Source organism: Podarcis pityusensis, assembly GCF_964106645.2.
Source record: "Podarcis pityusensis genome assembly, chromosome: 7".
NCBI classification, from domain to species: Eukaryota; Metazoa; Chordata; class Lepidosauria; order Squamata; family Lacertidae; genus Podarcis; species Podarcis pityusensis.
This window is the reverse complement of record NC_138031.1, coordinates 90,112,154-90,125,732: the sequence shown is the minus strand read 5'-3', so window position 1 is coordinate 90,125,732 and position 13,579 is coordinate 90,112,154. Positions and strand designations below refer to the sequence as shown.

General features: G+C 42.1%; 1 protein-coding gene across 2 annotated transcripts in view; it reads left to right on the top strand.

Annotated features, from left to right (window-relative positions):
• ADCY2 (adenylate cyclase 2) overlaps positions 1 to 13,579 on the top strand; it is a gene marked incomplete at its 5' end in the record, with an annotated part of 124,135 nt that overhangs the window by 85,878 nt on the left and 24,678 nt on the right. For both annotated transcript variants that reach the window (XM_081012940.1, XM_081012941.1), the window contains 4 exons: positions 6,694 to 6,831; positions 7,751 to 7,873; positions 8,697 to 8,881; positions 10,730 to 10,814. In XM_081012940.1, the coding sequence (XP_080869066.1) occupies positions 6,694 to 6,831; positions 7,751 to 7,873; positions 8,697 to 8,881; positions 10,730 to 10,814 (531 nt within the window). The remainder of the gene's footprint in view (positions 1 to 6,693; positions 6,832 to 7,750; positions 7,874 to 8,696; positions 8,882 to 10,729; positions 10,815 to 13,579) is intronic.

The window sequence follows — 13,579 nt, the reverse complement described above, 5'->3', positions numbered from 1 at the left end:
GAGTTTTGAGAAATTAAAAAACAAAGTGCGAGACTGGCTTCATTATTATCAGATAATGGAGGCATATAATTTAGATAAGAAAATTGGCTTCCAGGCGGAAAAATCAAAATTAGAAACAGAACTGTTAGAACCCAAAACTAAGATTTTGTCAAAGATGTATAACTTGCTGTTGAAATGGAATACTCAGGATGAAATGGTGAAATCTGCTATGATTAAATGGGCACAAGATGTTGGACATAATATAATGATGGCTGACTGGGAACAGTTATGGACCACAGGTATGAAGTTTACGGCATGTAATGCCTTAAGAGAGAATATTATGAAAATGATTTACAGGTGGTACATGACACCAGTCAAACTTGCAAAAATCTATCATTTGTCCGATAATAAATGTTGGAAATGCAAAGAAACTGAAGGTACATTCTTTCACCTTTGGTGGACGTGCCCAAGGATTAAGGCTTTCTGGGAGATGATTTATAATGAAATGAAAAGGGTATTTAAATATACCTTCTTGAAGAAACCAGAGGCCTTTCTCCTGGGCATGGTCGGCCAAATGGTGCCAAAGAAGGACAGAACTTTCTTTATGTATGCCACAACAGCAGCAAGAATACTTACTGCAAAGTACTGGAAGACACAAGAACTACCCACTCTGGAAGAATGGCAGATGAAGGTGATGGACAACATGGAATTGGCGGAAATGACTGGCAGAATCCGAGACCAGGGAGAAGAGTTGGTGGAAGAAGATTGGAAGAAATTTAAAGACTACAGAAATATTGCAAAATTAATGAATGTTAGAATGATGTTAGAATGAAGTTAGGTGGTTTAAGCAGTAATGCTATAAAGGTGTATGTAAAAATGGATTGATAACAGGTGAAAATTTAAAGTTATAGTATATTAAGTTAAAGGATTAAGAGAAAATAAAGAGGGAAAGAAATTGCTGAATTAACTAATTGAATTGGAATACAAAAAAGGGAGGTATGAGGAGGTCAGAGAAACAAGGATATGAATGTAAGGCATGGAAAGATTGATTTTTTTATTTTTTTATTTTTTATTTTTTTTTAAATAATATTTTTTATTGATTTTTTTATTTTTTTAAGTGTTTTTTATTCTTTTATTCTGTATTTTGTATTTTGTATTTTTCTTGTATTTTTATTTCTGTCTTTTGTTTTTGCTTTTCTTGTTTTTATGTAATTCTTTTTTCTAAAATTTTAATAAATATCATTAAAAACAAACAAACTGCACAGTTCTGCTCTGGAGTGCAGGTTTCTACCCCCACACAAATGGACAGCACGGGGCCTCCAGTTCAGTTTGGGATTATAGCATGGAAGGGTAAGGGGACTTGTTTACAGTGCAAGTTGCAAGTAGGAGGCCCCTAATGCAGCTTGAGTCTTCACTCACTACAGTAAGGGCCCATCCACACAGCTGTTTGTCCTGTGATTTCTAGCCTTTTGTATCTATCTATTATCACGGGTCCAGTAGGGTTTTTTCTTGACCCATTGCCTTTCCTAGGAAAACGCGCTGTTTCCTGCTGAATCAGGACAAACATTAGTCTACAGAAAACTGGAAGAAATATTTGTCCCTCTTCTAATCCTAAAATAGATCTTGAAGGGGAATAAGCATACTTTCCTGGGAGCTGTGTTTGGGGCAATCTGCTCTTCCCTCCTTTCCTTCTTTTCCCCCCTATCACCTACAGAATAATTTCTCTGGTTGCAGTGCACTTCCAGTTTTCTCTGAGTGCTTAATTTTTTATTACTCTTCCCTGTTTAGCGCTAATAAAAACTGTGGTCAAATGATACATGTGCAAAATGTGTGTGTTCCTGCTCGTTTTCTTTGATTTGTTGTGATGATTCCAATCACAGCTTTATTTTCTGTCTTTAAAAATAAGTGTTAATTAATAGGTATTGGAAGGGTCATAGCTCCTTTTGTATATGTCAAATGATGGTTTGATTCTCTGGTTTTCTGATTCTCTGACTCTCTGCCACGGGTGGGGGGAGCTGAAGGTGAAGACAACACGAAAAGCAGACTATTGGTTATACAAAGAATGAAGGGGAAAACACTGGGTTTTGGGGTTTTTTCCCAAGTAAAATCCAAGGCAAAAATCACAAGTGGGAACACCCAGCCCTGGACCAAATTGAAAATGGCACAAAGAGTTCTGGATTTAAGGGGAAACATGGCTGGGCCCTAAGCGTGCGTAGAAATTGTACTCAAGGCCAGAACTACACAGTTAAGGCCACATATAGTTATGCACTGAGAAAAAGAAGTCTAAAGTCTCTATGGGAACACAGAACTTGTTCTACCGGATCCTGACCCCAGGAGTTCCATTGCAGCACAACCACCACCACTGGTAACTCGGCTTATCAAAACTTTGGGTCAGCGTTCTCAGGACAGTGAATCAAAATGAAGAAACTGCTTTAAAGAGATCCAGGCTCTGAATGATGCTCTTTGTTACTTATCCCAGCAAGAGGAAAATGAGATTGTCCTGCAGTTGCAGGGAATCCAGTTAACACTGACCAGATATAGGTATCACCGGGTACTGACTACATTGCAGTAACATACTTTGTCTCCTGTTTTCCCCAAATGTTTCAGAAGAAGAGAGCAGCTGAAGAAGCCTGCATCTCAGCTAGGAAGAAGAACTTGACTGGGGGTTTAGTAGGGATTTGAGACTTTGGGGCTTTGGACAACTAGGACAACGTTCCTCATTGTTAGTGGCATTATATCCTAGCCTGCTCTCAAGCATTTTACTTGCACTTTTGTGCGTCTGTTTGGAGCTTGAAGCTGGCAAGTCAGTGCACCTACTTGCAAATGCAAATGGATGGATTTGTCCCTTGTGGAGTGCACTTGCACCACAAGTAGCTAAAGAGTACCCAGGAACAAATGAGAAAGAGAAAAGACAAAATCAGATCAAACGAAGCCATGATGGAGGTGCTGCAGCGGAGGCTGCTCTCAAACTGTGCTAGACAAAAAGTGCCTTAAGACAAAAGTTGTGCTCAGAATGAAAGGATGGCTTTTGATTGTTTTCTTTCTCTGAAGAGGTAATTACATTACTGCAAAGGTGCTTTGTGTTCCTCCCTCTAAGGAACATACACATTTCCTTCCTGTACCGTCATCATCATATTATTACAAAAAGGAGATATTTTAAGGGAGGCCTGGCATTTTTTATATTAATTCCAGTCTCCTTTGCAGCTGCCTGTCTTTTGCTTTCAGTAATACTTTTTATTTGTTTTGCTGAATAGCTCAGTAGGTGCTGGGAGCATGTTGCTTTTCTTAGAACCTCAATTCCAGTAATGAGGCCATAATATCTCAACATTATTGAAGACCACCTTATAAAGAAAAGTTCCTTCAGCATAATATCCTTCTTCGTAGCTTGGGTAAGGAAACAGATCGCTGAGGACTTTCTTCCCTGGAGTTAATTTACTTTTACTTACCAACCTGTGGTGATTTCTAGAGTTCACATCACTCAGTGTTGTCAAGACTGCAAGCAATTTCTTTCTCGCCCATTGTGTTTTCTGTTAAATGAAACTGTCTTACTAGCTGGACAGTTTTTCCAAAGCGACTTGGTTTTTGATGTATAGGAGAAAAAAAGCAAAAAGGGTATGTGACCTGATGTGTCCCTGATTGTTACTTAGCAGATGGATGCCAAATATCTCTTGAGCTTGAAATGTACAGATAGTTTTCAGGTCAGAGCTGTTCCTACTCCAAGTAATGCCAAATAAAAGAACAGGAGGAACCTGGAAAAAATAAAGCATTCATTCTAGTGAAAGGCACAAAGATCATCCCCCCCCCCTTCTTAATGCAGTACCTTTATTCAAACATAAACCTTTTTGGTTAAAAGTAGCTTTTATCAATGCTGATAAAAGGTTCCATGAAAGTGGTTAGGTAAGTGGTGTTAGTGTAATAAAACTGGTATGTAGACATTTAGGGTATGTTGTTAAAGCAGCCATGCTACCGAAGGCAGAGATTTATTTCATATGCTTTTCAATGTCTTAACAATGTGAAGCATTGTTGGGTGGAATATCAAACATTTTCAGGGATGCACCCTTGAAATAGTTCAGTGTAAGGTGTGGCAGACATCCTGAGCCAGACATCCTGGAGAGTGAAATTAAATGGGCCTTAGAAAGCACTGCAAATAACAAGGCCAGGGGAAGTGATGGTATTCCAGCTGAACTATTTAAAATTTTAAAAGGTGATGCTGTTAAGGTGCTACACTCAATATGCCAGCAAGTTTGGAAAACTCAGCAGTGGCCAGAGGACTGGAGAAGATCAGTCTACACCCCAATTCCAAAGAAGGGCAGTGCCAAAGAATGCTCCAACTACCGCACAATTGCACTCATTTCACACGCTAGCAAGGTTATGCTTAAAATTCTACAAGGCAGGCTTAAGCAGTATGTGGACCGAGAACTCCCAGAAGTGCGAGCTGGATTTTGAAGGGGCAGAGGAACCAGAGACCAAATTGCAAACATGCGCTGGATTATGGAGAAAGCTAGAGAGTTCCAGAAAGAAATCTACTTCTGCTTCATTGACTTTGCAAAAGCCTTTGACTGTGTCGACCACAGCAAACTATGGCAAGTTCTTAAAGAAATGGGAGTGCCTGATCACCTCATCTGTCTCCTGAGAAATCTCTACGTGGGACAAGAAGCTACAGTTAGAACTGCATATGGAACAACTGATTGGTTCAAAATTGGGAAAGGAGTACGGCAAGGCTGTATATTGTCTCCCTGCTTATTTAACTTATATGCAGAATTCATCATGCGAAAGGCTGGACTGGATGAATCCCTAGCCGGAATTAAGATTGCCGGAAGAAATATCAACAACCTCAGATATGCAGATGACACAACCTTGATGGCAGAAAGTGAGGCGGAATTAAAGAAACTTTTATTGAAGGTGAAAGAGGAGAGTGCAAAATATGGTCTGAAGCTCAACATCAAAAAAACGAAGATCATGGCCACTGGTCCCATCACCTCCTGGCAAATAGAAAGGGAAGAAATGGAGGCAGTGAGAGATTTTACTTTCTTGGGCTCCATGATCACTGCAGATGGTGACAGCAGCCACGAAATTAAAAGAGGCCTGCTTCTTGGGAGAAAAGCAATGACAAACCTAGACAGCATCTTAAAAAGTAGAGACATCACCTTGCCAACAAAGGTCCGTATAGTTAAAAGTATGGTTTTCCCAGGAGCGATGTATGGAAGTGAGAGCTGGACCATAAAGAAGGCTGATCGCCGAAGAATTGATGCTTTTGAATTATGGTGCTGGAGGAGACTATTGAGAGTCCCATGGACTGCAAGAAGATCAAACCTATTCTTCATTCTGAAGGAAATCAGCCCTGAGTGCTCACTGGAAGGACAGATCGTGAAGCTGAGGCTCCAATACTTTGGCCACCTCATGAGAAGAGAAGACTCCCTGGAAAAGACCCTGGTGTTGGGAAAGATGGAGGGCACAAGAAGAAGGGGACGACAGAGGACGGTTGGATAGTGTTCTCAAAGCTACCAGCATGAGTCTGACCAAACTGCGGGAGGCAGTGGAAGGCAGAAGTGCCTGGCGTGCTCTGGTCCATGGGGTCACGAAGAGTCGGACACGACTAAACGACTAAACAACAACAAGGTGTGGCAAAAGGACCTGGACAAAACTTGTGGTGCTACTCATGTGCCCTGTGACAAACGGAAGAAAATGTGGAACAAGCCGAAGGGTGGATAGGCCCTCTGTCACATGTTCAGTTGCCTTTAGTTTGTTGCTTTTTAAATAAAAGTTAAAGGGATGGAGAGAAATGTCCCCCATGGGAATTTTGCAATGTGTGTTCATGGCAAGTAATCTAAGCAGAAACTGAGAGAGAATAAAATGAAGTAGGTTATGGATAAATGGCTGATGCTCCTTCTGGGCTGATCATGTCATAATAATTGTAGTTTATTTTAGCAGTTTTTTAATTTAATTGTAGCTGAGTTTTACTTATGTGAAAGTGGAAAGCAGTTATGGTAACTTCAGTTTTAAATGTTTTTATAGAATCCATTCACATGTATCTGAAATAAAAGTGCTCAAGACTGAGATGTTGATCGTGGGGACTTTTGTAGTACAGAAAGCTTTTAGGGTTTAATTTTTTTATGATGTCATACTCTTCCCAGGGAGGTCTGCCTGGTTAGATTTATTGTAGTCCTTACAAGGCAAATGAAATAACTTTTCATGCTGCTTGGCTTTAGGGCTCTGTGAGTTGGATGGTTTTTAATACTGCGTTTATCATTCTGCTATTAATGTTTAGTATTGTTAATGGGTTTTTAATGTGTCTGGATCCTTTCTTTAATATACTGCGAATTTTAAAATTATGCTATACTTGCTAGCTAGTCTGGAGTCTCTGCATTTGCCAAAAAATGAAATAAGAACTGTCTGATCCCCGGATCCTACATAAGACTCAGTTGATCAGTGACCTTTGCGCTTAATTCCCATTTTATCTACTGTCGTGGTTAGCCAGTCATTTCCTACCTTACAGCTCCAATATGGAAATAGTTGCAATTCAGTGCACATTTTAATCCACTCAAGAACAATTCATCAATGTGTTTGAGCAATGCTTGAGACCCTCTCCTCAGCTGCTCTCTGTGCATCGCCTGCATGTTCTTGCCGTTTAAAATTGTGAGAATTCTTGTTTGAAGCTAACGTGGAAGAAACAGATTATTCATAGTGATGCATTTTCCTGTATTCCGTGTACAGCAGTGCAACAAGAAAGTCTCGGCCTCAATGATGTGGATCTTGAAGTCCTCCGGAGTCATCGCAAACCACCCCTGGCCACGTATCCTTCTCACTATGATAACAACAGCTATAATATTAACAATGGCTGTATTCAATATGGTAAGTTGAACGGGATTTTGTTTCCATTGCTATTTTTCTATCTTTCTGACGTGTTTCTGTGATGCTTGTTACATGCAGCAGTTTCACTCTGGTTTGGGATTGACTCAACCTGCCCCCAAAGTTGCACACTCTGGTTAGCCTTGCCCCTGGTGTCCACACATACGGTGATAACACCTGCAAGGAAAGAGGTATACATGCAGCGCCCTCTCTGTGCAGATGTTTGCAGTGGGGCCAGGGCTTATCAAAGAGCCCGGTGTTGGGGCTGGCTTGTTGACAGAGCTCCACTTGTGGATTGATGCAACTTTGGGGTCAGATCACCTGAATAGAGCTAATATAAATAAAGAAATGGGGCAAAGCCAGTGTCTGAGGAAACAAAGGAGTTGAAGAAAGGAGGCGCTGAGGAAGAAATAGGCCTAGAGAAAAATCTTACAAGGGTCTATACACCATTGGCAAGAAGGAACTAGACCAGCAAGGGAGATTTGAGAACTGTGGACCATAGCCTGGGTGGCAAAGTGGGTATATGGTTGCTAGGTCAATGATCTTGACCTCAACTAGTCTGCTGTACCTTTGACAATTTCCAGAGGGGTACCGTGTCACTCTCGTTGCATAAAAACCAACAAGAGTTCTGCGGCACCTTAAAGACTATAAATTTATTATGGTATCAGCTTTTATGGACTACCACCCACCTCGTCAGATACAACAAATCTTTCTTGCTAAGCACTGTTGCACATTTCAGGTCTCCAGAACCTGAAGGTTCATAGTCCTGGGCCAAAGCAAGATAGACTGAGGTAGTTGTTGTCCCACACCCATGGGGGCATTAAAGGCTGTTTGAAGATGAATTATTGTCCCTTTTGCCTCTAAAGGTGGTAGGTTCATGTCTCGTTTTTCCAGATCCTAAGAGATTTCATGTTTGTTCTAGTTTTTCTTGGACGATGATGGTGTGCTTGAATTCCTCTCCATGCTAAATACATCAAATGCAAGTTCTCTGAATGCAAGCAGTCATATCCTCTCATATATGCAAAACAACTATTTTTTCCTTCCAGTAAGTTCATATTATATTTCTTATTTGTATAAGCTTGTTCCGGTACCGTCAATAGAGCCAGAAGGACTAAGGTCCACTTTGGAGGCACCTCTTAGCGTTCCCTCCATAGTTGCTACTGCTATGCAAAGGTTTCCATTCCAAGGAAATGTCACACCTTCCCAGGAGCTGTTAGACATTCTAGCAAAGGGCCTTGGGGAAAGAAGTTCTGCTGGGTTCACTGGGACAAACTCCCAAGTGAGTGTACATAGGATTGGAGTCTTTTAGTGCAGTCCTAACTACATTTGCATGAAAGTCCATGCTCCTTCAGGTTCTACAATTAAGGAGACTAAGGAGCAGGAAACCAGCAGGCAGTGCCAGCCTTTGGTTGTTGTAAATGTGGGGGCAGGTTGAGCGTGGTGGGGCACTGCCCTGTTGGCCTTAATGGAGCAACCTCCACTGTCCTGAACCAAGAGGGAGGGGCTATTGTGTAGGTCCTTCTCATCCAGTTGTCTCCTGGTTGGGAAGCAAGTACAACAATTATGCAGGATGGACCTGGGGAATTGATTATGTGGTTCCAGCGTTTTAAATGCCACCACAGTGGCATGGGATGAAACCACGGAAACCATTGTGATAATGCCCCCTCTGATCTCATGGAGCATGTGAAAATAGGCTCTTGTGCATGGAAAACTCACTTGTCATGGAGAAGACTTGGATTCTTCACCCTGACACACACTGTATGTGTGAATTTATTTTTATTTATTTTCTACTTGAGGGACAACCACAGATTAGTGAGAACTAGGCCTTAGCTGCAAACTAAATCCAAATATTTGCTTTCCTTTTCCAGTACTTCATCTATAGCTGCATCCTGGGCTTGATTTCCTGTTCTGTTTTCCTCCGGATAAATCATGAGCTGAAAATGGCAATCATGCTGCTTGCTCTGGTGGCCTATAATGTCATTCTTCTGCACACACATGGCTCTGTGCTGGACAACTACAGCAAATCCCTCTATACAATGGCCCCTCTGAAAAGGTAGGCCAGTGAATCTGAGCCTCAGGGAAGGAGCTGCTTAGGATCAAACTAGGTGTTGTTAGAGCCACAGAGCTGCCTGCACTGCGCTCCTCCTCTGGTAATGTGTAGTAGTCAAACAAACGTGGCATGACATCAACATACTTTGTGGGCTCATCCACACTCCTGATTGTCCTGTGCCTAGAAATCACAGGGCCGAGAGCTTTTCTGCTTCTCCTGTGCTTTCTATGCACGGATCCAAGCCGTTTCCCTTTTGCCCTGGAGCTTTCCCCAGGGAAACCTGCTCTTTAGCACTGATGGGGCGGGTGGGGCTTGTCAAGCTGGGAAGGGAGCCCATCTGGGAGAAGGAAAACTGATTCTATACCTCCACTGCCTTGTGGGATGTCTTTGGGAAAAGAAAAGGCTAAGGAGTGAATTCTACACAAATCCAGAATGGAGTTGGATGGTGCCTTGTGTGCCTCCTTCTGGTAATTCCAGCAGCCAAGCTGGTGTCAAACGTATTGCCCTGCTTTCCTTTGGACCACATCAGTGAAGCTGAGAGGTGGGTCTTGTCCTCTTGGCAGCTCATGACCTCCATATACACTGTCCAGTTAGTGTGGGGAGGTCACTTCAGTACTGCTACCAGAGCAAAAAGAACGCAGGAGGCAGAAGTTACAAGGTGCCGGTTTCTGCTGCCACAGCAAGCACTGTGATCCTTCAGCGGTTTGACTTCACCCCTGGAGATGCACTCCATTGCTTCATGAGACAGATGGATGCCAACAACAGTGCTGAATTGGATCAGACATCACTCAGTGGAAAACCCAATGGATGTTTTCTCTACCGGAGCTCTAAAGAGCAGGTTTCCCCATGGGAAAGCAGGGGGACCAGCAGAAGTGTGGACAAGCCCTGTGTTAGCCTGCTGGTTATGTGGGGTGTGGAGATCCACAGTATGGCGATGTCACGTCACACATGGGCTCAGCAGTGGCAGCTCTGTCTCCCTTTAAAACCTAGTTTGGCCCCTGCTTCCTGGAGGAGGGAGGAAAAAACAATTGCGTTCAGTTCAGCTGTTTGGTTTAGGTTTTATAAGTAGCATGACAAAATAATAATAATGCAAATATCGCCAAGCAGGCAAGGGCAATAACAAGCAGGGCAGGCGTTAATTTTCAGGATTGCAGAATTGACCCATTAAATATGGAAACTCTGTCTCCAGATTTGTCAGGCTAGCAAGAGATAATGTTCTCTAGCATTAGTGATTATATGTGCAATTACTGTGGCATTATTCATAGGAAACTAATATGTTCCACAAATGAGGTATTTAATTTTCTTTACCGTGACCAAAATTTCATTCTCTCAATACAAATTTCTTCAAAGGAAATGTGATTCATAAATGAAATAAATAAATAAAAATAAAGATCATAACTCTAGTTATCTGATCTCTTTATGAAAAGGGGCATGGGAACAAATAACAGTCTGAAAGCTTTATGCGCCTGGTGTGACCCTACTAGAGCGTAAATTGTTCCTCGTATCCTATATAGTTCCTCTTTACAGCAGATGTATGTGTTGTCTGGAATCTTGCTGCAATTAAACTAATGGCAAGGGGGAGATCCCAAAATACGTTGGAAACTAGTCAGTCAGAGAGAAAACTTGACTTATTTTCATTGAACCCTGCTCATGAATTTCTTATGTGGAGAAACATTTGCTCACATCAGATAGCAGCCTGAAGTGTTATAGTGCAAGAAATGCTTTAAAGCTTGTATTTCATAGTATAATCTGGTCCTCCATCGCAGCAACTCAAAGGAAAGTGGACAGGCTCAGAATATGAATAGCATTTTTGTTTTCCTGCCAATTCTACTTACACATTTGCTTTCACAGACCAGGGATACTGAAAGATCTCAAGACAATGGGCTCGGTGTCCCTCTTCATTTTCTTCATCACTCTGCTGGTACTCAGCAGGCAGGTAGGAACCTCCATCTTTTCCCACCTTTTCATACCACTTGAAAGGTTCACTCTGCGTTTGTTTAGGAGGCTCCCACTGTTTCTTGCTTACTGCATCGTCACAGTTACCTCTCGCATTGAACAGCTGGATCGCCTTATGCTTGTTAGACAAAATGTTGTGGCATGAAACAATCACCATAGAACCCAATTGAACATTGTATTGGTTGTGAGGTGTGAAATAATTAAATCTTCTTTGAAATTGTCATTTTTTACACCTTTAAACCCTAGAAGCTTGCCTTGAGATTTTTGCTCAGATTCCATTTGTTTGTGTACAACTTGCCTCCCCGCCCCGTTTAGATCCATAGTGGTAAGCAGCAAGGCAGGTTTATTTGTTTTATTGTTTACAGCATCTTGATCATACAGTGTTGTTCAGAAAAACCTGTTCTGGAAACCTCTATTCATAGTATCAAGAATTTTGTTTGCATGTTGCTTTGTATTTAGTGTAGGTTGCAAGACCAAGAAAAGTTGTTTATTTATTATTATGTTTATATCCTGCCTTTCCTTCAAGGATCTCAAGGTTTTGTGAACATTTTACCCCCAGCCACAAGGTCACCAAATGAGCTTCATGGTGGAGTGGAGATTTAAAACTGGGTTTTCCTAGTCCATCCCTCTAACCACTACCCCACACTGGCACCATAAGAAATGCTGTGATGATATGCTTGTCAGTTGTTGGTGAAAGCTAGTCAGCTATAGGTACAAAGAGCAGGGCCTTTTCTGTGGTGCCCCCTCTCAATTGGTGGAACTTAATTCTAGGCTAAATGAGGCAAGCTGACGTCTTTAAACAAGCTCTATAGACACTTCTTTAGGACTGTCTTCGTGCTGTGCATTGGGCTCTTTTAGGATCCCTGCATTGTAGGGGGTTGGACCTTGGGGTCCCTTCCAACTCTACAATTCTATGAGTCTGTGATTAAAATATAAGGTTGATCGTTGGGCTAGACTAGTTGGGCCTTGTGGCCAAGGCTCATTTTAGTCCTACATTTATTTGTCATCAGAATCAGAGTTGTTTATTGTTGTATTTTAAATCTTGTTAAACTGCTGTGTGAGATTATTGTTCTGAAAAGTAGCACGTAAACCTTTTCAATTAAGACATGAATACATTCTTGTTTTTTGTAGATGAACTCTAATATAAAACAGAGTATGTTGTTACTTGTAAAACTAAACAGTCAACTTTTTGAAAATGACAATTTCTATAGCATTGAGCTTCTCACATTATTATCCATTAAAGTACAGGTTTTTCATAACCTGTTGGGAGAGGTGTTTAAATATGAATTCAGGATTGTGTTTGCCCGTACCAATTTACTGATAATGACCAGTTTACTGCAGTAATTTCGGCAGTTTGGTTTTCTAAGAGGTCTATTTTTGTGTTACAACGGCTGGTGCTCTTTCACTTTATGAGCTCTGCTAGCAAGAGCTGAGAGCGACATTGTTTGTTTTGCTCAGTAAATTAGCCTAGGATAGTAATGAGGCATTGAAAGGCCACAGTTCTAATTCTCATGATAAATATGCACTTGAACAAAGCATCTCTTGGCTATATTTTGCATTATAAGGTCAGTTTGGAAAATGGTTCATCATCTGAGTTTGCCTCATGGCGCTAACTGTAAATGCTTTTGAGTAGAAACTGAAGTCAGTTCCTTGATTCTCACATAGATAATCAATTCTGACGGCTTTTATTAAAAATATAGGGCCTGCCTTAGTGACTCAGTTCTGAAGTCCACCTGGATCCAATTGAAGAGGGTGTAAATAGGACGTGCCTTGCCAAGCAACTTCCCCACCTTCTTGTTTTTACTAGAGGTCGACTTGCTCTTCACATGGAGGTTTCACTCAGCTGTCACGGCTGACAGCACTCATTGCCAAAGTTCATGCGCTGGATACTTCAGGGCTGGATTACTGCAAGGCACTCTGTGTGGGGCTTCCCTCACACTTGATCCAGAGGCTACTTTTGGTGCAGGATGCTGCAGCACAATTGCTGACGGGAGTGAGGCCCTTTCAGGATACAGCACCTGTCATAGCTGACAACTTACAGATTTGAAAATAAGGGACCAGCAGCCTCAAAAATAAGGGATCAGCAGCCAAAATAAGGGATTTTGGCTTAGTTTATACAGGAATCCATCCGGCACTCATGGAGCCAGGCTGCTTTGGCTGCGACTGACTGGGTTTTGCAGGGGGTTGGACTAGAAAATCCTAAGGGTCTACAACCCCCACCAAAGAAGAGGGGCAGACAAAACTGATGAACGACATAGAGATGGCAAAGCTTACAGGCAGAATTAGAAACCAGGAAGAGGATCTCTTTAATAAAGAATGGGGAAAGTTTATAATTTAGTTGAAAAGCTATTGTAAAGAGTTACATACAATGGTAGGATTGACAGAAAACTTGTAGTAAAAATTTGAACTATGGATGGACAAATGATTTATAAAAATAGAGTTATGAAAGGGATGCAGAGGGGGAAATCACTACATTAAGATGCTGCACTGGCTGGAGGGGATGCTAAGCAGCATGTCGGGGCTGCCGTTGTCCTGGTGCAAGGAGTTCCATCGGCCCTTCCCCGCCCGACGGGGGTGGGGAAGGGAGAGACTCTTGCCCACGGCACCTGCGAGCCCAGCATGAGGCGGTTGTGGCACAGCCGCGGCCGCTGAAGTGCCGCCCTTCTGCGTCCCTCCCCATCCCCTCCTCTTCCTCCTCCCTCAGGCCGCCTCCTCAGCCGCTGCCGCTGCCCCCTCCGGCTTCCC